Source organism: Acinonyx jubatus, chromosome E3 (genome assembly GCF_027475565.1).
Source record: "Acinonyx jubatus isolate Ajub_Pintada_27869175 chromosome E3, VMU_Ajub_asm_v1.0, whole genome shotgun sequence".
Classification (NCBI taxonomy): Eukaryota; Metazoa; Chordata; class Mammalia; order Carnivora; family Felidae; genus Acinonyx; species Acinonyx jubatus.
Genome location: NC_069398.1, coordinates 25444354 through 25468876, shown reverse-complemented (window position 1 = coordinate 25468876; position 24523 = coordinate 25444354). Strand labels below are relative to the sequence as shown.

Sequence of the window (24523 nt, the reverse complement as noted above, 5' to 3'; positions counted from 1 at the left end):
CCAGGAAGCTGCCTTAGTTTCAAACATGCGTCATGGGTGTTTCAAAGACTGTGTTCTTTGCAAAACACTGTAGACTAAAACAAAACCAAAAAAAAAAAAAAGAAAAAAGCATAAAATGGCTTTTCTAACCTTCCAGGGATAATTCCATGTCTATTACGTCGCTGCTCCCAGAAGGATGATGGCTGTCTGGAAGGGAAGCAAATGATACAGAGATTTAAAAAGGGCAAAATGCAAACCAGAATCCATGTATGTTTTTTATTTAAAAGAATTTTTTTAAGTTTACTTATTTATTTTGAGAGACACAGAGACAGCAAGAGTAACGGGCAGAGAGGAGGAGAGAGAATCCCAAGCAGGCTCTGCACTGTCAGCACAGAGCCTGACACGGGGCTGGAACTCACGACTGTGAGATCATGACCTAAGCCGAAACCAAGAGCTGAACGCTTAACCTACTGAGCCACCCAGGTTTCCCTAAACAAGAATCCATTTAAAACCATCCAAACGGTTCGAGACCCACTCAGGAATGCACATGAAAAACACTTCAACTCCTTGAAATAAAATTCACACAAATGATCCTTTCTCTATGTCTTTTGTGGTTGAAAAAGTTGAAACTTTGGAGAAGTTTCAAACCTACAGAAGCAGAGATGGTACAAAATACCATGTGCCCTCCCCTGGTGCCAATAGTCACCAACTCCATATCCTGTTTTTCTGTGCCCCCTTTTTTCACTACGGGATCTTCAGAGCCTTTTTTCTTTTTTTTTTTCTTTTTTTTTTTTAAATATTTGTGGTTTTGAGAGAGAGACAGAGCATGAGTGGGGGAGGGGCAGGGAGAGAGGGAGGCACAGAATCTGAAGCAGGCTCCAGGGTCTGAGCCCCACGTGGGGCTCGAATTCGCGCACCATGAGATCGTGACCTGAGCCGAAGTCAGACGCTTAACTGAGCCAACTAGGCACCCCTAAAGATTTTATTTTTAAGTAATCTCTACACCCAGGGTGAGGCTTGAACTCACAAGCTTGAACTCAAGAGTCACATGCTCCACTGACTGAGCCAGCCAGCACCCCGTTTTCCATTTTAAATAGCATAATTTGCATTTTCGTCGTTCAGTTAAAACAGTTCTTATTCTGGATATGATATCCTCATCTGATATATAACTTGCAAACATTTCCTCTAATTCCATTGGTGGCCTTTTTCCTTTTTTGATAGAGTTCTTTGAAGTACACGTTTCTAATTTTAATGAGGTTTAATTTATTTTTTTCCTTTGGCTGCTCTAGCTAAGAAACCATTATCTAATCCAAGGTCACAACCATCTGCGTCTAGGAGTTCTAAGTGCATGAGAATTTTTAACTCTTACATTTAGGTCTTTGATCCATTTTGAGTTAGTTTTTGTATATGGTGTGAGGTAGAGGTCCGAATGGATCTTTATGTCGAAATCTGGTTATTCTAGTACCATTTTTTGGAAAAGACTATTCTTTCCCCAGTGAATTGTTTTGGCACCCTTGTTGAAAATCAAGTGGCTATAAAGATAGGGGTTTATTTCTGCGCTCTCAAGTCTATTCCACTGAATATCCACTGTCTAACCTTATGCCAGGACCACAGTCGATAACTGTAGCTTTTGCAGTAGGTTTTGAAATCGGGAAATGTGGGTCTTCTGACTCGGTTCTTTTTCAAGATTGTTTTGGCTATTCCGGGTTCCTTGAATTTCCATAACAATCTTAAGGAAGTCTTACAGTCCATGAACACAGAATATCTTTCCGTTTATTTAGATCTCCTTTAATTTTTTAAACAACGTTTTATAGTTTTCAGTGTACAAGTCTTGCAATTCTTTGGTTAAATTTTTTCTTAAGTATTAAAATTTTTTTAATGTTTATTTATTTTTGAGAGACAGCACGCAAGTGGGGGACGGGCAGAGAGAGAGGGAGACAGAGAATCTGAAGCCCACTCCTCCAGGCTCTGGGCTGTCAGCAAAGAGCCCGACATGGGGCTCGAACCCACAAACTATGAGATCATGACTTGAGCCAAAGTTGGCTGCTTAACTGACTGAGCCACCCAGGCGCCCCTTAAGTATTTTATTAAAAAAAATTTTTTTTAATGTTTATTTATTTTTGAGAAAGAGAGAGACAGAGTGTGAGTGGGGGAGGGGCAGAGAGAGAAGGAGACACAGAATCGGAAGCAGGCTGTCAGCACAGAGCCCAATGTGGGGCTCGAACCCACAAGCAGTGAGGTCGTGACCTGAGCCGAAGTTGGATGCTCAACCGACTGAGCCACCCAGGTGCCGCAACAATGGACACTTTTTCACTGGTCTTCAGAGTTTTTGAAAAAAGCGGTTTGTTTATTTTGAGAGAGCGAGAGAGAGAGAGAGAAAGAAAAAGAGAGAGAGAATCCCAAGCAGGCTCCACTCTGTCCGCACAGAGCCCAACGTGGGGCTCGAACTCACACACCGTTGAGATCATGACCTGAGCCAAAACCAGGAGGGGGTGGCTCAACTGACTGAGCCACCCAGGTATTCTGAAAAAAGTGTCTAAGTTACAGAGCTCTGTCATGCTGCAGGAAAACTTCAAAATTAAGATTTCGTAGGAAGCGCTTCAAACCTGGTCTCGGTCGAGGATTTAGAACCGTCCCCGCACAACACCACGTCGTCAAACTGGTACCACGCCGGGGTCCGGCAGGGATCCGGTCTCTGGGGACAGGACCAAGCCAGGCGAGTGCATAGACCGCCTAGCAGCTAATCAGTGTCTGCTGTTCCGCCGTTTAACTTGTATGACATCAATGAACCAAATATTATTAAGAACGGGGTATCTGAACGTCTTGATCTTTCGGTATTTTCTCAGTAGCTTAGGGGACAGACAGGACAGCAAAGGATTAGGGGGACATACTTTAGAACATGCAAAATAAGAATACTTAACAGACCAGCTCAAGTAAAACGCACCAGGATACCTGTCTTCACATTTGCCTCGAAGCACGCGGATTTAGGCTGAACACGGATCTATTTCCTAACCGTAAAATGCTTTGCTTTAAATGGCAGTATGCTACATCCCAGTAAACGTATTGCTTCGGCCCGTTTTCCAGATGGGAGCTAATTAAAATTTCTCATCTCGGGGGCGCCTGGGTGGCTCAGCCGGTGGAGCGTCCGACTCTTCGATTTCGGCTCAGGTCGCAATCTCGTGGTTTGCGAGTTCAAGCCCCGCGTCCGGCTCTGCGCGGACAGTGTGGAGTCGGCTTGGGATTCTCTATCTCCCTCTCTCTCACAACAAATTAATTTTTAAAAATACGACAAAAAAACTTCCCGTCACAAACAACATTTGGGGAAGGAAATGAAAATAAAATGGGATTACCTTGCGTATTATACGGATAGTAATTAGGATCTTCTGACTCCTTCTTGACTGACACAGCCGTCGCTCTCAGTGCCGTGCCTTTGGAAGCAATGAAAATCATAAAATCGCGTGTTAGGCCACAGAGAACTAGGACCGGCTGGGACAGTTCCAGGCTCTGCCTCGATGAACAGGGCAACGTGATCGCCAGCAAAACAACGTGGGGCTCACACACCGAACAGTCGGCTTTCCCGTATAACAATACAAGTAACAGAACCAAAACACTATAAAATCAATATAAAAGGAAAGAAGGAAGGAAGGAGAGAAGGATGTAGAAAGGAACAGAAGGAGGGAGGGAGGGAAAGAAGGGAAGAAGAAGGTCTGGTTCCCAGTTTGGGAACATTTTCCTTTTCAAGGAGGCTTCGTACATACGTGCGTTTATGCAAAATACGGTAAAATATTCTTCTCCAATGGGATGTGCATTTGCACATGTCACCTTTTTAAGGTTTTTTTTTTTCTTAATTTTTTTGACATTTACTCATTTTTGAGAGACAGAGACAGAGAGTGAGCGGGGAGGGGCAGAGAGGGGGAGACACAGAATCTGAAACAGGCTCCAGGCTCTGAGCTGTCAGCACAGAGCCCGACACGGGGCTCGAACTCACGAACCGCGAGATCATGGCCTGAGCCGAAGTCAGACACCTAAGCGACTGAGTCACCCAGGCGCCCCCCTTTTTTGTAAAGCTTGGATTTAAATTCCAGTTAATTAACACACAGTGTAGTATCAGTTTCCGGGGTACAATACAGTGATTCAAGCCTTCCATACATCACTCGGTGGCTACGTGTAATCTTACCTACGACAATGACATGAATTTCAAAATTTCAAAACCTGGGGGAACTGTTAGTAAAACCAAAACCCGTCATCAGGGAAAGGTGTGGTGGCCTGCAAAGTGAGCCACAGGTTTCTCCCACCCCGGTGTGCATGCCTGTCTGCAATGTCTCTCTTGCTCTTTTCTAGAAGTGGAGGCTACTTCTCCATCCTGTAAAGCTGGGCCTCGTCTCATGGCTCACTTTGGCCAATGGGACGTTGGCCAACAGGACGCGAGCCGAGGCCTGAAGAGTGCAGGTGCGTCTGAGCTGCTGCTTCGGAACTGAGTGGCCATGTGAACGTGCCCGGGCTCCCAGGGGATGTGAGACCAAGCGGACAGAGGCCAGGCTCTCCCAGCGGCCTCGGACCCAGGAGCGAGGTCACCTGGGAGCAGACAGCTGCCCGGCCAATGTGTGGAATTGCCAGAAAGACTAATCATTGTTTGGGGGTGCTTGGGTGGCTCAGTCAGTTAAGCATCCATCTGACTTTGGCTCAGGTCATGATCTCACAGTTTGTGGGTTCAAGCCCCACATCGGGTTCTGTGCTGACAGCTTAGAGCCTAGAGCCTGCTTCGGATTCTGTGTCTCCCTCTCTCTGCCTCTCCCCTACTCGTGCTCTGTCTCTCTCTCTGTCAAAAATAAGTAAACATTAAAAAAAAAAAAAAGACTAATCATTGTTTGAAGCCCCTTTGTTTTGGGGAGAAAGAGAGAGAAAGAGAGAAATTTGAAACTCAAAACCATTTTGACACTTGTTCTGTGTAGCAAGGGGTGCAGAAATATCACAAGAAATGAGGCTCTCAGGGGCCGTCCGGCAGCTGGAAGCGAGTTGAATGGCATCATGAAATCCAAGGTAGAGAGTCATGTTAGTAGGGAGCACATTTTTGTCTAAACTGAACCACATCTCCAAAAGGAAGCATCAACAAAAGAGGCCTCGTGGCGCCTGGCTGGCTCAGTCGGAAGAGTGTGCAGCTCTTGATCTCGGGGTTGTGAGTTCAAGCCCCGGGTTCAGTTTAGAGCTTAAAGACAAAAAGAGACCTATTTTTTTTTTTTTAAGTTTATTTATTTTGAGAGAGAGAGAGAGAGAGAGAGAGAGAGAGAGAGTGAGCACCAGCAGGGGAGGGGCAGGGAGAAAGAGAATCCCAAGGGGGCTCCGTGCTGTCAGCACACAGCCTGACGGGGAGCTGCATCTCATGAACCGTGAAATCATGACCTGAGCTGAAATCAAGAGTCGGACGCCTAACCGACTGCATGGCTCTTCTTTTTTTTTTTTTTAAAGTAAGCTCGACGCCCAACATGGGGCTCGAACACACAACCCTGAGATCAAGAGTCACACACTCCTCCGACTGAGCCAGCCAGGTGCCCCAGCTTGTGTTCATTTTTATTAACTTGGATTTTGAGTTTTGGTTTTATGTACTTGGTTACTTTAAGTTTTCTAACCTTTGCACCTTTAATGCTTTCAAAGCTTTTCCCATCCCTCAAGCATTTGCATCTAAAACAGTTTTTTGACGTTTTAACATTTCCCCTCTAATCAATGCCATTTTTCTTTCTTTAAGGAGTGGGGGAAGGCAGGGATAAGGCCCCTATTGAGGTTATTTAGTGCCCTAGTCACCACCACCCCTTTCATTGGTCAATTCTTTGGGGTTTTTTTTAACATTTATTTTTATTTGAGAGAGAGAAAGAGAGAGAGTGATCAGGGGGAGGGACAGAGACAGAAGCTCAAGCAGGCTCCACGTTCAGCACAGAACCCGATGCGGGGCTTGATCCCACAACCGTGAGATCATGACCTGAGCCAAAATCAAGAGCCGGCCACTCAACCGACTGCACCACCCAGGCTCCCCAGGATTTTCTCTATAGATGACCATGTCATCTGTGAACAAAGGCAGTTCTGTTTCATCATTCCCAATCTATGTGCCCTATATTTCCTTTTCTTGTCTTATTGCATTAGCAAGGACTTTCAGTACAACACTGGAAGGAAGCTCAAGAGGGGACATCCTTCCTCGTTCTTGACCTCAGTGGGAAAGGTTCTAGCTTCTCACTCGGCTTTTTGTAGATTTTTAAAACCAAGTTGAGGAAGCGCCCTGTCCCCCATTCTTAGTTTACTGCAAGTCCATGTTTTAGAAGTAAAACAAAAGAAAGGGGTCAAATGATAATCTGCCAAATGCTCGATTCTATAAGCATCCGTGTACGTACCTGAATCTTCCATGGGTTCAGTTTTCACACTGATGGGGCCACAGCTGCAAGGAGAAGGGAACCCTTGTCAAGACAAGCCGGCCGGGGTGAGACGTGGCCATGGGGATCCAGAAGCACTGTACTCAAACCCCCCAATCTCCAGAGCTCCACGCCGTCCTACCTCCCCTGCCCGCCATCCAGCTCAACGCAAAACTAACTCGTTCATGTAACATTAATGTTCTTAATAATCTGTTATACCATTAAAGGAGTCCATTGAACATAGTCTTAAAACCTCAAACATCCTTTTGAATAAAGAATATATAACAAAACAAGGGAACCTTTCCATGGTCTAAAAACTAACACTCTGGGGTTAGATGTGGATTTTTTTATTTCCCTTACCTTTCACTTGGTGACGTCACCGATCTCTTAGCATCCGTGACCACCAAAGACCCACCTGTGCAGGAGTAAAAAGACACACACTAGCCCCTTTCTGCACCTTGAAAATGACACCATTCGAAGGCACGTAACGTGAAAGTAAATACAGAGAGAACAGAACTCCAGCTCCAGGCCTTTACAGAATAATAGTGGGGAGAGACCAATTCAAAGCGGCCCCCGTGTCCTCATGCCGTGTGTGTGGGCAGAGTGGGGGCTGAGGAGTAGACAGGGGCCGCAGCGACTTCCAGCAAGCCACTAAACCTTCCTGGATCTCAGTTTCCTCATCTGAAAATGGTGGTTGGGTGAGGATCAATTAAAACATGCAAAGAACGCAGAACCATGCCCGGTATGCCGGAAGCAATGAATTAGCGGGTGCGGCTATTACTGTTCTATGATGAAAATACAAGCCGTCTGGGGCAACCGTCGCCCAGTCACCCGCCGCCCCTCCCCCTCAGGTCTCCCCTTCAACATAAGCTAGGGAATTCTGGGAACGTTCCATTGCTCTGGAAACGGACTTGGCTCTGTGAGCAGCCCAAGCCCTGTGCGCTCCCGCGTGCGCCTCGTGAACTCTGCCCACCCCTCTCTGGACATCCTGTCTCTGTACCTAGGTAGTCTCAGCACAGCACCCTCTTAGACAGACCTGGTCTCTCCAGGACAGGTACGGCCCACAGTTTCCAGCTATGTTCCAGATTAATAATCTGGGAAAATAAGAAGTGGGCAGAGGTGGGTCTCTAAACGCTTCTGGAAAAATTGCTATTCTTTTGGTCCGTTCGTCACCGTAAATTGAGGAGATTACGAAGGGCCCCGGGTTCTCAAACTCGGCCTCAAACACCCATCCACGTTGCTTTCTGCCTGGGCACGTGGATGGGCCTCCCGGCAGAAGCAACATGTTGAGACCCTGCTCGGCTTGAGAGCCACCCGGTGGCTCCACAAAGCCCCTTTGATCATACAACTCTAAACCCTCCCCAGGACTCCCGGGATTTCCGCCGGGCATCCTGGGGAGACCTCGGGTCACCCCTGGTTCTCTGTTGGACAGCCTTGCTCCTTCTAGACCGTGAGTCTCAGAAGCACGAGAAATGGCCATACCTCCTCCATCCACTCCTGAACCCAACAATGCTCGGCCTGTGGCTGGGGGTCAAAGGACTATCAAGTGACCCAGCATCCTCATGACCCTGGACTTGAGGACAAGATAGGCCTACTGTCCTCTGTGGGCAGTAGGAGCTTGCCGGCTTGAGACCTAGGAGCTTGGCCGTGGGAGCTTGCCGGCTTGAGACCTGGGAGCAGAATCCCTTCAGCTCTTGTCGGGGTGTGTCCTTCCCTGAGCTGAGCACCCCACAAGAGGCACGGCCCCCCCACCCCGGGGTGCCAGAAGTTACTTCCTCCATGGTGAGCAGGCAAGAGACACACAAGCTTTAGAATGTACCAGACTTGCATTTCAAGTAAGAAAAGCAGGGCTGGAGGGGTGCCTGGGTAGCTCAGTCGGTTAAGCATCTGACTTTAGCTCAGGTCATGAACTCACAGCTCGTGGGTTCGAGCCCCGCGTCGGGCTCTGTGCGGACAGCTCAGAGCCTGGAGCTTGCTTTGGATTCTGTGTCTCCCCCTCTCTCTCTGCCCCTCCCCCGCTTGCACTCTGTCTCTCTCAGTCTCTCAAAAATAAAGGAAACATTAAAACAAAAACATTTTTTTTTAAAGAAAAGCAGGACTGGCTTAGTAGCCAAGGGCAGTCACCGATTATGAGAAGCTGTCACTTACCGAGCTGATTCGCTGGACCTAGGAAAGGTCTGCAAGAAAACCGATACTATTACCCGACATGAAAGACAGATTAAACATTTGAATAACCAACTTCTAAGTGTAAGAGGACATAATTAACAAACGAATTAAAATTAAGCTGTCAATTTATCCTCAAATGAACTAGGCTTTAATGAGGGGGATAGAGCCTGCCACCTGTTTATGATGAATGAAATCCCTGCTTTGTTCTCCAAAATCCATTTCAGGGTGGTGAGACCATAGTTCTCGGGGTGCTGAAAGGCCACTCCTTCTGGAAGCCCCTCCACAACCACGGCCGCTGGGTCCCTCAGAATCTTCTCATATGGAACAGGCACCATCGCTGTGGTCCCCAAGGCTTTGCCTAGAAGAGGGGAGATATCATTAGATGGTACGAACATAAACCCTACCTGTCAGCTGCATTCAGTGCAATAAAGAAACACAGGTGCTAGGGCGCCTGGGTAGCTCAGTCAGTTGAACGTCTGACTTTTGGTTTCGGCTCAGGTCATGATTTGCAGTTCGTGAGATCGAGCCCCGCGTTGGGCTCTGTGTTGACAGCTCGGAGTCTGCTGGGGGGGGTCCCTCTCCCTTTCTCTCTGCCCCTCCCCCCCCCCCCCGTCTCAAAATAAATGAATACACTTTAAAACAAACAAAAAAAGAAAGAAACACAGGTGGCAATGCCCGGCTTTGAAGCCACAGTAAGAGCTGAAGCATCCTAGTCCTCTATAACCCGTTAATAAAATTCCCAAAGGGCCACAGGAAGAGCTTATGAGACGTTTTACTTTACATCTTCACATAAGAAAGAGGAAATAACAGGTCTTCTCCATTCGGTTGTAGGTGGTGCACCCAGGGCAGCAGAGGGCGCCCCACGGTTACTCAGTGCCCAAAGAGGATGAGAGTCCCCACCCGAAGGTCCACAAGGACCCTATGTGGTTCTGCACAACTCAGGCCAACTTGCCTGTGGAGAAGTTACGGAGTCAACGTGGCCTTGGGTCACCATCTTGGGGCCGGGGTCACTCGTGCTGCGCTGGCTGGCCAGCCCCCAGGTGCAGGAGCCCCATTTCTCTCAGAAGCGTAGCCTGAGACTCTGAGATCCCCTAGGCTCGAGGTCCCCCGCAGTCAAATGCTCACAGGGACCTGCAGGTCCCATAAACGTGTGATGCTCTCTAAAAATGACAGGACTCTGAGAGGCTAAGGCAGGCGCTTGTGTCACAACTAAGCCCAACGCCTGTATGGTTATTGAGTTACCCAGCTTTTCTTTTTTAAGATTTTATTTCATTTTTTAATGTTTATTTATTTGTGTTGAGAGAGAGAACAGGCACACGAGAGCAGGGGGAGGGGGCGGAGAGAGAGACAGGGAGATTGAGAGAGAGAATCCCAAGCAGGCTCCACACTGTCAACACACAGCCCAACTTGGGGCTCAATCCCATGAACTGTGAGACTGTGACCTGAGCCTAGATCAAGAGTCAGATGTTTAACCGACTGAGCCACCCAGGGAGCGCCTGGGTGGCTCAGTCCGTTAAGCATCTGACTCTTGATTTCAGTTTAGGTCATGATCCCAGGGTTGAGGGGTGGAGCCCCTCGTCAGGCTCTGTGCTGAATGTACAACCTACTTGGGATTCTATCTCTCAATCTCTGTCTCTCTCTTTCTTTTTACCCCTCTGGCCTTTGTCCCTGTGTGCGCACATGTTATCTCTCTCTCTCTCTCTCTCTCTCTCAAATAAAAAAAATAATAGGGGACACCTGGGTGGCTCAGTGAGTTAAGTGTGTGACTTTGGCTCTGGTTATGATCTCATGGTTCGTGGGTTTGAGCCCGCATCGGGCTCTGTGCTGACAGCTCAGAGCCTGGAGCCTGTTTCAGATTCTGTGTCCCCTTCTCTCTCTGCCCCTCCCCGACTTGCGCTCTGTCTCTCTTGGTCTCTCAAAAATAAATACATGTTAAAAAAATTTTTTTTAATAATAAAAGGAGACAAAATTCTGCATAGGCATTAAAAAAATCCTTATCTTGGGGTGCCTGGCTGGCTCACTCGATGGAGCATGTGACCCCTGATCTTGGGGTCATGAGTTTGAGCCCCACATTGGGTGTAGAGATTATATTAAATAAATAAATAAACTTAAGAAAAATCCCTCTTAATGCCTGTGGAAGACATGAGTAGATGGAGGGACGCCTGGCTGGCTCCATCAGGTAAGTGTCTGACTTCAGCTCAGGTCATGATCTCACAGTTCGTGGGTTCGAGCCCCGTGTCGGGTTCTGTGCTGACAGCTCGGAGCCTGGAGCCTGCCTTGGATTCTGTGTCTCCCTCTCTCTCTGTCCTTCCCCTGTTCACGTGCTCTCTCTCTCTCTTTCTCTCTCTCAAAAATAAATAAACATTAAAAAAAAAAAAAAAAAGACATGAGTACATGGAGAGACTGATGAGGTTGAGGTTGGTGCCTGAACCAGCAGCGAATGTCTTTAATATAGTTCAGCCTTGAACAACACAAGTTTGAGCTGCTCAAGTCCACGTATACATAGACTTTTTTCAATAAACACATCATGATACTACACATGTATTTTCTCTTCCTTATGATTTTCTGTTTCTTTTTTTTTTTTTAAGAATTTGTTTTTTCAAGTAATCTCTACGCCCATTGTGGGGCTCGAACTTACAATGCCCAGATCAAGAGTCACGCGCTCCACCGACTGAGCCAGCCAGATGCCCTTCTTCCTGACAATTTTCTTAATAACTCTTTCCTCTAGCTTACTGTATTGCAGAAATACACTGTGTAATACGTATGACATACGAAAGAGGTAATAATGGACTATTTTTGTTACCAGTAAGGCTTCCAGTCAACAGTAGGCTATTATTAGCTGAGTTTGGGGGGAGTCAAAGATTAGATATGGATTTTCGATTGCAGTGGGGGTGGGTGTCCCAACCCCTGCATGGTTCAAGGGTCAGGTACAATTGTGTTGGCCTTGCAGTGGGGGCTCCCTCAAATGGAAGCAAAGAATGAAGAATGAAGGCTGATCAATCAGAGGTTTCTGTGGACCAGCAGAGATCAAGCTGTCTTCTGCAAGGCGCCCTCTGGTCCTGAAGACCTGGCTCTTGGCTTAAGGAGAATGTAGAGTTTTAAATGTTAGCGGCATCTAAACAGTCACACCAATAAAGTGATCTGTAACACTCCAGCTCCTTAGTGACCTATGCCGATCCTAATGGGTGACGTGAACTTTACCGTAACAAAAGCAGAAATAGTCCTCAACTGCTTTTCTGAGTATTTCTGTTTCTCCTGAATCGATCTGCATCCCGTTCGCAGGACATGGGGATCTGGCCTCACGCACCCCTTCGGCAATGCCTGTAAACAAGCAACAGGCACAGTCAGTCTTCAAGCGCTTGTTCCGAACATTCCCTCAATGTCTACACTTCTGGTATTATACCAGAAAGAGGGGGAAATGGATAAACATAAAACAAGATCTTTTTTTATAAGTAAACTACCCCCAACATGGGACTCAAACACATGACCCCCAAGATCAAGACTCACATGTCCTACCGACTAAGGTAGCCAGGTGCCCCTAAAACAAGATTTTTTTATAAACATTAAAAAAAAAAATTTTAATGTTTATTTATTTTTGAGAGAGAGAGACAGAGAGAGACAGAGCATGAGTGGGGGAGGGGTAGAGAGAGAGGGAGACACAGAATTCGAAGCAGGCTCCGGGCTCTGAGCTGTCAGCACAGAGCCCGACGTGGGGCTCGAACTCACAGACCATGGGATCATGACCTGAGCTGACGCTGGGACGTTCAACTGACTGAGCCACCCGAACGCCCCAAGAAAGGGTATTTATGATGAACAGGATAGTATAACATGGTGGTCACCTCTGAAATGAATCTGTTGACAAAGAACTATAAATAATTCAACACAGGGAATAGTAGTAGTTCAAAGGAAATGATAACAAAAATGTTATTTGCTATACGGTCTGAAAGTGACCATAGGAGGACCTTCACCGTGACAAAAGTAGAGACATCAACACAGACATTAAAATTACAAAGCAAATACTATAAACCATTTTTTCCCCCAACAGATTCGACAACGTACATGAAATTAACAAGTTAAAAATAAAGTTGAGGGGCGTCTGGGTGGCTCAGTGTATTAAGCATCTGACTTCGGCTTAGGTTGTGATCTTATAGTTCATGAGCTTGAGCTCCGCGTCAGGCTCTGTGTTGACAGCTCAGAGCCTGGAGCCTGCTTGGGATTCTGTGTCTCCCTCTCTCTCTCTCTGCCTCTCTCCTGCTTGTACTCTGTGTCTCTCCCTCTCAAAAATAAATAGACATTAAAAATTTTAAAAAAAAATAATAAAGTTGAAAATAAGGTTTACTGAAATGGGCACCGAAGAAATAGAAAGTATGAATAGCCCTATATCTGAAAAATGAGTATGCAACTGGGAAACTTGAAAAAGTCTGTAATTAGATCTCAACGATCAGACATCCATCTGGCAACTGACATTAATGAGTTGAGGACACCCTTCCTGTTCATCCATTATACACTTACTGTATTATTTAAAGATTGCTTCATATTTGAATCTATCTTCCTGATTGTGGAGACTATAATTTTGGTCTTGGAAACCAATCTGAATCAATCAATCCCTCTCTCCCTCACATACATACTGATGATCTGGACATATGTAAATATTTATTCATGTTCCCATTCCCTCTGATGACCCTTGGAAACATCTACAGCTATATTCATCCGCTGTCTCTCTCCACAGTCCTAAAGACATTACATCCTCTCATAACTTTGGTGGGTTTTTTTTTTTTCCTTTCTTGGTTCCAGAAAATACTAAGGTGCTAGGTGGATGACCTACCAAGGTAGAGATCGTTGCTATACAAGGTGTAGGTTTTAACATCCTAGACTAGTTTCTGTTGCACGTGGCCACATCCACTCACTAGAGCTGCTGGATGCTTGTAACATATTAAAAGCTCTAAAGGGGCACCTGGTTGGCTCAGTCAGTCAAGCGTCTGACTGCAGCCCAGGTCGTGATCTCACAGTGCGTGAGTTCGAGCCCCACACTAGGCTCTGTAGTGACAGCTCAGAGCCTGAAGCCTGCTTCCGAGTCTGTGTGTGTCTCTCTCTCCATCCCTCCCGCTTTGCACTCTGTCTCTCTCTCTCTCTCAAAAATAAACAAACGTTAAAGAAAAGACAAAAGGCTCTGAAGGTCCCATAGCGAAAAAAGAGAAAATGGTTATTAACTCAATGGACCACCTGACGAGCCCAGAGGTTTTTTTATTCCCTTTCTTCTGGGAACAAGTAAAATAAGAATTTATTTTAATATGGGTTTATTTTAGGAATCAAAGACAATTTACTTCCTCAAATTTACTTTATAAAACCAGGGTGCCTCTGAGGACAAAGTACAAAATACACTGACCATGTTTCTTGGACCTATCAGTGTTAAGCAGATATTCGCTGGTATGCCAAGTCAAGAGACGTATCAGAACCATTTTCAGGATAACGTGTAGGCTATTTTTAAAAAAGGTTTTTTTTAATATTTATTTTTGAGAGAGAGAGAGAGAGAGACAGAGACAGAGCACGAGCAGGGCAGGGGCAGAGAGAGAGGCAGACACAGATTCTGAAGCAGGCTCCAGGCTCCGAGCTGTCGAGCCCAATGCGGGGCTCGAACCCACAAGCTGTAAGATCGTGACCTGAGCCGAAGTCAGACGCTTAACCACCCAACAGCCACCAAGGTGCCCCTGCTGAGACTGTTGTAAAAGAAAACATTACATAAGTCTTCCCTGCAAGTATTTTAAGAGTCATGAATACAAAGGATAAAACTGTTAACACCCACAGTATTTTGCAAAATCCTTCTGTAAATCCGTCCTGGCGTTGACAAAAGCACGTCCTTTCTCGGTTCCAACGACAAACACGTCTGTCTCATACATTGCGATGCAGGCCACTTCTGCCTTGGACTTGGCCAATTCTTTACACTGAAATAGAAACAAAGAATGAAGTATTATACACCAGATTTTGCGGAGCCTCAGAGGTCTGCTTTAAGCAGAAAATATAGGAGTGCCAGGCTGACTCAGTTGGTAGAGCGCGAGACTCTTTTAACTTTCCTTTTTGAAGCCATCAACTTTTTTTTTTTAATGTTTATTTTGAGAGACAGAATGCAAGCAGAGGAGGGGCAGAGAGAGACGGAGAGAGAGAATCCCAAGCGGGATCTGCACTGACAGCACGGAGCCCAACACAAGGCTCGATTCCATGACCCTGGGATCATGACCTGAGCCAAAATCACGAGTTAGACTCCCAACCGACTGAGCCGCCCAGGTGCCTCAAGCATGAGACTCTTGATCTCAGGGTTGTAAGTTTGAGCCCCATGTTAGGCATAGAGATTACTCAATTAAAAAAGAAAATACAGGGGCGCCTGGGTGGCTCAGTCGGTTAAGTGTCCGATTTTGGTTCAGGTCATGATCTCATGGTTCGTGGGTACAAGTCCTGTGTCCGGCTCTGTGCTGACAGCTCAGAGCCTGGAGCCTGCTTTGGATTGTGTGTGTGTGTGTGTGTGTCACTCTCTCTACCCCTCCCCACTGGTGCTCTTTCTCTGTCTCTCAAAAAAATAAATAAATAAAGGTAAAAAAATTTTTTTTAAATAAGAAAAGTCCCCCAGGAAAGAAAAATGAAACGCATCCACTAAGCAAATACTATAAACATCATACAACCCAGAGAAGGCCATATTTTTATTAGCCACCTAAAAAATACATATTTGGTCTTAATCCATTCTGTTTCTGGCACAGAGCTCCTGAAAGTCCTGGAATTTCCTGACAGCAATAAGTGTCTTTGGTCAAGGTTGATGAGGTAACTCTAGGTGGGCACCTGATGGGGCTGGTGGCCAGGGGAACCGACCGTGTGATTGGAGGAGTGGCTTCCCTGGCCTCTGGGAAGGAGAGGAGGGATAGGGGTTAATTTCAATCTCTAGCAGCCAGTGTTGTAATCAATTGTGCCTATATTATGAAGCTTCCATAAAAACCCGAAAGGACAGAGTCGGAGCTCCCGGGTGGGTAAACACTTGGTGACTTAGGGAGAGTGGCTAGCTGGGCGAGGACACGGCAGCTTCGCACCCTTCCCCCTACCTTGCCCTCTGCATCTCTTGTTTCTGGCTGTTCCTAAGTTACATCCTTTTGTAATCAGCCAGTAAGTAAAATGCTTCTGGGTTCTGTGAGCTGCTCTAGCCCATCAAGCAAACCCAACGTGGGGGGCTGTGGAACTTCCGATCTATAGCCATTGGTCAGAAGCCCAGCTGGCAACCTGGATTTGATGTTACTGTCTGAAGTGATGGGCGGCCTCGGAGGGTTGAGCCCTTAACCTGTGGGATCTGACACTCTCTCCACAGAGATAAGAGTCAGAACTGTGTTGAACTGCAGGACACTGGGGCCAGAGAATTGCTTGTTGCTTGTCGAAATTGGGTGCAGTATTTTTACCAGTGACATGCCTCTCCAACATGCCCTCTTCCCCTACATTTTTGGCTACAGACTCTTTGATTGCCTCTTCCCGTGACAATAATTCTGTCATATTTTCTATGGAGAGAACAGAGAGATAACTTAATATTTCCTCCAACATGGTTGATTGCATTTTTATTATTGATGGTAGAGATGCATAAAACATGAAAATTCCTATGTAAGACACGCCGGCTATCATCACAGTGCTACAGGCTATATGCCCTACAGACAAGAATTCTGAAAAATTCTACTTTGTGCGATTCCTTCCAAAGATTTTAAAAGAACGTGTGGTGTACTTATGACTGCAGATGCTACAGTGGAGAGTCTGTTCTTGACCAGAGAGGAGTTCTGTTTTGAGAAGGCATCAGTGAGAAACAAGTCCCCTATTTACAATTTACCCATTTAACGACTGGAAGGATTTTCTAGGACTAGCTTCTGGCTTCATTCATTCATTCATTGATTCACTCACTCATTCACTCATTCATTCATTTGAAAGAGAGAGAGAGAGAGCACAAGCATGAGCAGGGGAGAGGGGCAGAGGGAGAGAATCTTAATCAGGCTCCATGTTCTGTGTGGAGACCGATGCGCGGCTCGATCCCATGACCCTGGAATCATGACCTGAATCAAAATGAAGAGTCAGACGTTCGACCATCTGAGCCACCCAGGCCCCTCTGGCTCTGCACATTGAAGACCCGTTTTTCTTCTGCTCCCCACATCCTTCTGGAGTTGAGCACATATTCACACCACAGGGTGACCTCAGGTTGTAACATACCCCTTGATGTCCCATCATTGGGTGAGTGGACCCACTGGATCATAAGAATATTCCTGGAAACCATTCCCATGCTGGGGTCCCTAGCAATAGCTCATCTCGACACAGAAATGACAGCAAGTCACCTAAAAAGCTAAACTAAAGCCAAACGTATATGCAACTGAGCTTCCCCTTTTGAGACCCCGAAGGTGCCTGTGTCCACTCCAGTATCCCCTGCCACAGGGGATCCTGGGAGGCACAATAACGTCCCCCCAAAGATGTCCATATCCTAATACCCAGAGCCTGTGAATATATTCCCTCCTGTGGCAACAGGGACTTTGCAGATGTGACTGTTTTGGGGAAGGTTATCTTGGACTATGCAGGTGGACCGAATGCAGTCACCACATTCTTGATAAGGGCCAGAGGCAGGAGGAAGAAGAAGAGGTGACAAGGGAAGCAGAGGGCAGAGTGGACCCTTGCTGGAAGGGAGCATGAGTCAAGAAATGCGGGCAGGCTTCAGAAGTTGGAAAAGGCAAGCCACGTATTCTCCTTGGAAGCCTCCAGGAGGAATGGAGGCCCAGTGATCCCTTGATCTGAGCCCCATAAAACCCCCTTTCCTGCCTCCGGACCTCTAGAACTGTCTTAACCGTAAGTGTATGTTGTTGTTGTTTTTTAAATTCTTTTAAAATGTTTATTTAGTTTTGAGAGAGACAGAGACAGAATGCCAGTGGTTAGGGGCAGAGAGAGAGGGAGTCACAGAATCCTAAGCAGGCTCCAGGCTCCGAGCTGTCAGCACAGAGCTGGACGTGGTGCTCGAACTCACACTGCGAGATCGTGACCTTTGCCGAAGTCGGACGCTCAGCCGACTGAGCCACCCAGGCACCCGGAAGTAAGCGCATGTTGTTTAAAGGCACTACGTTTGTGGGACTTAATGACAGCAGCAACGGGAAACGGATACAGGGGTTGTGGCAGCAAGAAAGTGAGAGCAGGAGACAGTGATGTGGTTTTAGCTGATGTGGTTAAAATATCTTACCTAGAGGGGCACCTGGGTGGCTCAGTCGGTTAAGCGGCCGACTTCACCTCAGGTCATGATCTCGCGGTCCGTGAGTTTGAGCCCCGCGTTGGGCTCTGTGCTGACAGCTCAGAGCCTGGAGCCTGTTTCAGATTCTGTGTCTCCCTCTCTCTCTGACCCTCCCCCATTCATGCTCTGTCTCTCTCTGTCTCAAAAATAAATAAATGTTAAAAAAAAAATTAAAAAAAAAAAGAAAATATCTCACCTAGAAATCTGTGCAAATGCATACATGCACATATTGCTGGGGCTCTCCCACAGCCACGGGAGGGGCCACTGCAAGAGGAGGGCAGGAAGTTTAAGCTCTGTTAGCTTCATGGCAAATCTCTCTGTGTTTGTGTCGAATGAACCTGACATTCGGCATTTAACCTATCTGAAATAGAGAACCTGGTATGCAGTAGAGTTGTTCATTAAAAAACAATTTTTTAAATGTTTATTTATTATTGAGAGACAGAGAGAGACAGAGCACGAGCAGGGGAGGGGCAGAGAGAGGGGGAGACACAGAATCCGAAGCAGGCTCCAGGCTCTGAGCTGTCAGCACAGAGCTTGACGCGGGGCTCGAACTCACAAACCGTGAGATCTTGACCTGAGTAGAAGTGGGATGCTTAACTGACTGAGCCACCCAGGTGTCCCTAGAGTCACTCATTTAAAAAAAAAAATGTATTTATTTTTGACACATAGAGTGTTGGGGGGGGAGGGGCAGACAGAGAGAGAGAGAGGGAAAGAGAGAGAGAATTCCAAGTGGGCTCCACACTCAATGCCAAGCCTGATGTAGGGCTCGATTCCATGACCTTGGGATCATGACCTGAGCAGAAGTCAGAGGCCCAACTGACTGAGCCACCCCAGCGCCCCCCAGTTCTTGTCAGCTTCTTCAAACATATTACAGGTAACATTTCAGCGGGGCTCATACTCCCACCAGCACCGTGACAGAGGCCATGACACCTTCCCATTATGAGGATCATTAGTCGTGGGCTGGACTTTGTGACCTGCTTCCCAAGAACCAGACATGGAGGGGGAAATACAGTGACTGTATGATGAAGAAACATAGCAGACACTACTTGTGTTAGGATTCTCTCGAGAGACCTAATAGGAGATAATCGATCTCTCTTTCTCTCTGTCTCTCTCTTTCGCTAATGTGTGGGTCCTTATAAGGAATTGGCTCATGTGATTACGGAGGCTGAGAAGTCCCATGACGGGCCATCCACAAGCTGCAGATGCAAGAGGGGCAGTTCTAAGTTCTGAGAGCCCGAGAGCTGACGGTATAGATTCAACTCTGAGTCCAAAGGCCCGAGAGCCAGAAGGGCAAGGGCAGAAGATGGATGTCCCCGCTCAAGCAGTCGGACAGAGAGGGGACTGGACCATTCCTCTGAGTTTCTGTTCTATTCGGGCTCTCCACGGGCTGGGTGACGCCCACCCATGGTGGGGAGGGCCACCTGCTTTGCTCTGCCCAGCAATTCAAGTGCTAATCTCTTCCTGAAACACCCTCACGGACACCCCCAGAAATAATGGGCATTCCGTGGCCCGGTCAGGTCGACACATAAAGTTAACCATCACACCGCCTTGACCAAGAGACCGAGGTGAGCCCCACCAGCGACGGGTCACGGTGATGTCGTGCGCCCCGATACGATGTGATGGGGTGGGGAGGTGCATCTCACCTCTGTGGTCTTCTTTCCAAAAGCCCAGTCCAAACAGGAGGTGAAACCTCAGAGAAACCCAGATTGACAGAGACTCGATATAAGGCCTGACCAGTCCTCTTCTAAACTGTCAAGGTCATGGAACACAAGGGAAGACTGGGAAGCTGTCACAGATGAGAGGTGCCTAAGGAGACCTGAAGACCGGAAGGAATGTGGTGCCACCTGTGGACCTTGGACAGAGAAAGGACAAGCGTGCGAGTCTTGATCTCAAGGTTGTGAGTTTGAGCCCCAAACTGGGTGTAGAGATCGCTTAAAAATAGTAAAATCTTGGGGCACCTGGGGGGCTCAGTCAGTTAAGCATCTGACTTCGGCTCAGGTCCTGATCTCGCAGTTCGTGAGTTTGAGCCCCACATCGGGCTCTGTGCTGACAGCTCGGAGCCTGGAGCCTGCTTCCAATTCTGTGTCTCCCCCTCTCTCTGTCCCATTCCCACTCACACTCTATCCCTCTCTGTCTCTCAAAAAATAAATAAATGTTAAAAAAAATTAATAAACAACAACATGTTAAAAAAAACAAAACAAAACAAAACAATGCTGATGAAAATCGAGGAAAGTATGGAGCTGGCTAGTAGTGACGTACCAATACTGATCTATCAATCTGGACAAATGTGCCGTAGTTAGGTAAGTGATAGGTGAGGGGCACGTGGGAGATCTCTCACTCTGCAACTTTTCCGTACATCTTTAAAGTATTTCTAAACAGGGGTACCTGGGTGGCTCAGTCGGTTGAGCGTCTGACTTTTGAGTTCGGCTCAGGTCATTTCCCAGGGTCGTGAGACTGAGCCCCCACGTCGGGCTCTGGTCTGAGCCTACTTGGGATTCTCTCTCCCTCTGCCCCTTATCCCTGCTTGCGCGTGCACGCTCTCTCTCAAAATAAAAATAAAAACGAAGTATTCCTAAATAAAAGTGTATTATATAAAAAATCAGGGGCACCTGACTGTCTCAGTTGGTGGAGCATGTGACTCTTGGATCTCAGAGTTGTGAGTTCGAGCCTCACATTGGCGGTAGAGAATGCCTAAAAATAAAATCTTTTAAAATAATTTTTTTAAAGTTTATTTTACTTATTTTGAGAGAGAGAGAGAGAGAGAGAGAGAGAGCGAGAGCAAGCACATGGGAGGGACAGAGAGAGAAGGAGAGAGAGAATCCCAAGCAGGCTCCGCACTGTCAGCACAGAGCCCAAGGTGGGGTTCAAACTCATGAACCGTGAGATCATGACGTGAGCCGAAATCAAGAGTCAGAGGTTCATCCAACTGAGCCACCCAGGCGCCCCTTAAAAATAAAATCTTAACAACAACAACAACAACAACAACAACAACAACAACAACACAACTCTCCTTGATTTCCATAGGGTTAGGTGAAGGATGGGTGGGGAGTAATTTTGTTTAATGAGGACAGAGTTTCGATTGAGGAAGACGGAAAACTCTGGAGAGGGACAGTGACCCCAGCAGCACATCAATGCGGTTGCATTTCATGCCCTTGAACTGTGCGCTTAAAAGTGGTGGAACCAGTAAATTTTGTGATCTTTATATACCTTATCACAATATGAAAAATACTCTTGATTTTTTTTTTTCCCCAAGAAAACCTCATGGCTCACATCCAACCCATCGCTAAGTCCTGTCAACTCCACAGACCCTTCTGGAGCCATCACTTCTCCCCACCTCCACCATTTCCAGCCTAGTCCACTCCCGTTGGAACCACTCCCCCAAACGATTCCTTCACTCAGAACATTCCAGTGGCTTCCCAGAGCACTGGGGAGAGAAGCCCAGAGCTCTACATGATCTGGCCACCTGGTGCCTTGTTAATCTTACCTCTGGCCACCTCTCCTTTCCTCCCCCTGCTGCAGCGTTACTGGACTTCTTGATGCTCCTCCAAAATACCACACCTGTTTCCACCTCGGGGCCTTTGCACAAGCTGTTCTCACCGAGCACTCTGCCGCCGGATACCGGCCTGGCCTACTTCTTCACTTCATCCACGTCTTTCCATAAAAGGCAACTGCCCACAGAATCTCCCCCAGATCACCCCGCCATAACCACTTGTTCTCGCTCCAAGTGTTTCCTGACCCTCTGTTTTTGTTATTTATTATCTTTACCAATATAAACATCCACATGGAATTTGTTTATCATCTGTCTCCCCAAATAGGACATGGGATCGTCTGAGGAGGACCTTATCTGTCTTTTCAAAAAGCTTGTGGCCCCAGTGCCTAAAAAAGGGCCCAGACGTGGAAGGCACTTTATGAACATTTGTCAAGGGAAGGAAGATGGTCAGTTCTTGAGTAAAACATTTCTAGTTTGTTCTTCAAACAGACACTGACGCTTTCTTTTAAAATTTATTCCAAGTTTTTTTAAAAAAGTTTTATCTATCTACCCTCAGATAACCTAAGATAATGTCCCTATCTCAAGATCCTTAACTTAATCACATCTGTAAGGTTCCTTTTGCCAAGTAAGAACATTCACAGGCACTGGGGGTGAGGACACAGACATCTTGGGGGCCATTATTCAGTTTACTTTGGGTTACTTTCAAAATTTCTCTTTACATTTGGTTTTCTAGTTCAAATATGATGGTTCTAGGGGTGTGAGCGCACGTGTGTGTGCACATGTACGTGTGCATGAGAGGGAGCTTCGTGTGTGTTTGGTATTTTGCCAGCTGACCCCGTAATATCCTTTTTCTAAAGGTTTATTTACTTTTAGGTAATCTCTGCACCCAATGTGGGGCTTGAACTTGCGACCTCCATATCAAGAGTCGCATACTCCTGAGACTGAGCCAGCCAGAGGCCCAGACCCAATAACGTTCCTTATAGAGGGGCACTTGGGTGGCTCAGTCTGTTAAGCGTCTGACATTGGCTCAGGTCATGATCTCACAGTTCGTGAGTTCGAGCCCCATGTCCGGCTCTGTGCTGATAGCTCAGAGCCTGGAGCCTGCTCTGGATTCTGTGTCTCCCTGTCTCTCTGCCCCTCCCCTACTCATTCTCTGTCTCTGTCTCTCAAAAATAAATGAACATTAAAAAATTTTTTAAAAAGTAGTGTTCTTTATAGAAAAAGAATAAATCTATTTATTTTTTTCCTGTCAAGGATCCAGCCCAGGGTCACAGTTTCTACATGACGTCCTGGCTCTTCAGTTGTCCTTCGATCTGAAATGGTTCTCCAGTCTTTGTCTTTCGTGACATTGACGTTTATTAAAAGTCCAGCCCAGTCATTTTGTAGAATGTCCCTCAATTTGGCTTGCCTGGTGTTTCCCCATTAGATTCGGCATGCGTTTTGGGCAGGAATGGCACAGAAATGGTGAAGCCCCCGCCTGGAGCGTCACGTCGGGAGGCATGGGATGTCGGTCTGTCCCATTACTGCTGATTTCCACTCTGATTGCTTGATTAAAGGGGGTGTTTCTCAGGTTTCTCCACTTTTATTAAGGTGCTGATTTTCCCTTTCTAATCGGTAAGTATCTTGCAATCAGACACTTTGAGGTTATACACGTTTCTCACCATGTTTTTACCCACGAGGTACATTTTGCACATCAGACCTAAATAGATGTGCAGAAATAGCCTATTGGTTCGCTTTTGAATTTAGAGCAGAAACGTTCTCAAACAAGGGAAGAGAGGTGCCTTCATTAAATTTTCAGATCCGGAAAGTTCACATTGACAGAATTACTTGCACCATGTAAGAAGCGGCTTTAAAATCACCTGCCAAGCCCGTGACCTCTACACAGAGGGGTACGGTTACACAGACAGGGTATAGAGCTGCGGCCGAGCGTCAGAGTGTGGCTCAGCTCTAGGATTTCGACAGTGGTCCAACTAGGGGACATTGTACACAACCGCAGACCGCCTCACCATGGACTCCAAAGCGGACACGAGGAACGTCACCACCATCCTGCTCTCTGAGGCCTCCTCGTTCTCCATGGGCAGGGCAGACACCGCCACCTGGGCCATGATCCCTGTCCAAGAGAAGTAACAAGACAGTGAGTGGTAGAAATCCACAGTGACCTCTAAGTACGCACCTAGAGCTGGAACGGTTCTCACAGATGACCTAGCTCCAACCTCCCTTTATGGGTGAAGAAACCGGTGCGCCTGAGGGGCTGAGTCGGTGAAGAGTCCAACTCTTGATTTTGGCTCTGGTCATGCTCTCGTGGTTCGTAAGATCGAGCCCCGCTTCAGGCTCCATGCTGACAGCATGGAGCCTGCTTGGGATTCTCTCTCTCCTCACTCTCTGCCCCTCTTCCCACCTGTGCTCTCTATCTCAAACTAAATATACTAAACATAGAATAGAATAGAATAGAATAGAATAGAATAGAATAGAATAGAATGGAATAAAAAAATAAAATAAAATAAAATAAAATAAAATAAAATAAAATAAAATAAAATAGGGGTACCTGTGTGGCTCAGTCGGTTAAGCGTCTAACTTTGGTTCAGGTCACGATCTCGCAGTTTGTGAGTTCGAGCCCCGCGTCGGGTTCTGTGCTGACAGCTCAGAGCCTGGAGCCTGCTTCGGATTCTGTGTCTCCCTCTCTCTCTCTGCCCCTCCCCTGCTCACGCTCTGTCTCTCTCTCTCAAAAATAAACATTAAGGGGTGCCTGGGTGGCACAGTCGGTTAAGCGTCCGACTTCAGCCAGGTCACGATCTCGCGGTCCATGAGTTCGAGCCCCGCGTCAGGCTCTGGGCTGATGGCTCGGAGCCTGGAGCCTGTTTCTGATTCTGTGTCTCCCTCTCTCTCTGCCCCTCCCCCGTTCATGCTCTGTCTCTCTCTGTCCCAAAAACGTTGAAAAAAAAAATTAAAAAATAAACATTAAGAAAATAATAATAAATAAATTCTCTGAAGACACTTGAGGATGCCTTAATTAGATTTATGTTCTTCCTCAGACAGACCATAGACTAGCAGAACCATTAGAATACAAATGTTTTTGGTTAAAACTTTTTATAAATCAGTCTCCCTATTATGAAATAGAATGTGACTTCATACCAGGCATGACCTGGCCACGAGCGACTGAGGAAATATACACACTTCAACTTGAGGCTTGTATTTTTTTTTTGTATTTTT

The 24523-nt window shown here is 46.7% G+C and overlaps 1 protein-coding gene across 11 annotated transcripts in view; it reads right to left on the bottom strand.

Annotated features, from left to right (window-relative positions):
• Positions 1-24523, bottom strand: part of LOC106977528 (general transcription factor II-I repeat domain-containing protein 2B) — a 49042-nt gene that overhangs the window by 16701 nt on the left and 7818 nt on the right. For 10 of the 11 annotated variants that reach the window (XR_003414864.2, XM_027041886.2, XM_027041884.2 and 7 more), the window contains exons 2-10: positions 23320-23423; positions 14347-14485; positions 11745-11864; positions 8718-8901; positions 8526-8554; positions 6738-6792; positions 6360-6403; positions 3330-3407; positions 130-186 (exon numbers count right to left, since the gene is read on the bottom strand). Coding sequence is in view for 10 of the 11 variants with exons in the window: in XM_027041886.2 (XP_026897687.1) it covers positions 130-186; positions 3330-3407; positions 6360-6403; positions 6738-6792; positions 8526-8554; positions 8718-8901; positions 11745-11864; positions 14347-14485; positions 23320-23418 (805 nt within the window). In the remaining variant the exon portion in view is untranslated. Of the gene's footprint in view, positions 1-129; positions 187-3329; positions 3408-6359; positions 6404-6737; positions 6793-8525; positions 8555-8717; positions 8902-11744; positions 11865-14346; positions 14486-19466; positions 19870-23319; positions 23424-24523 lie in introns of those variants that run through there. The other variant, XM_015075037.3, reaches the window with a different exon arrangement.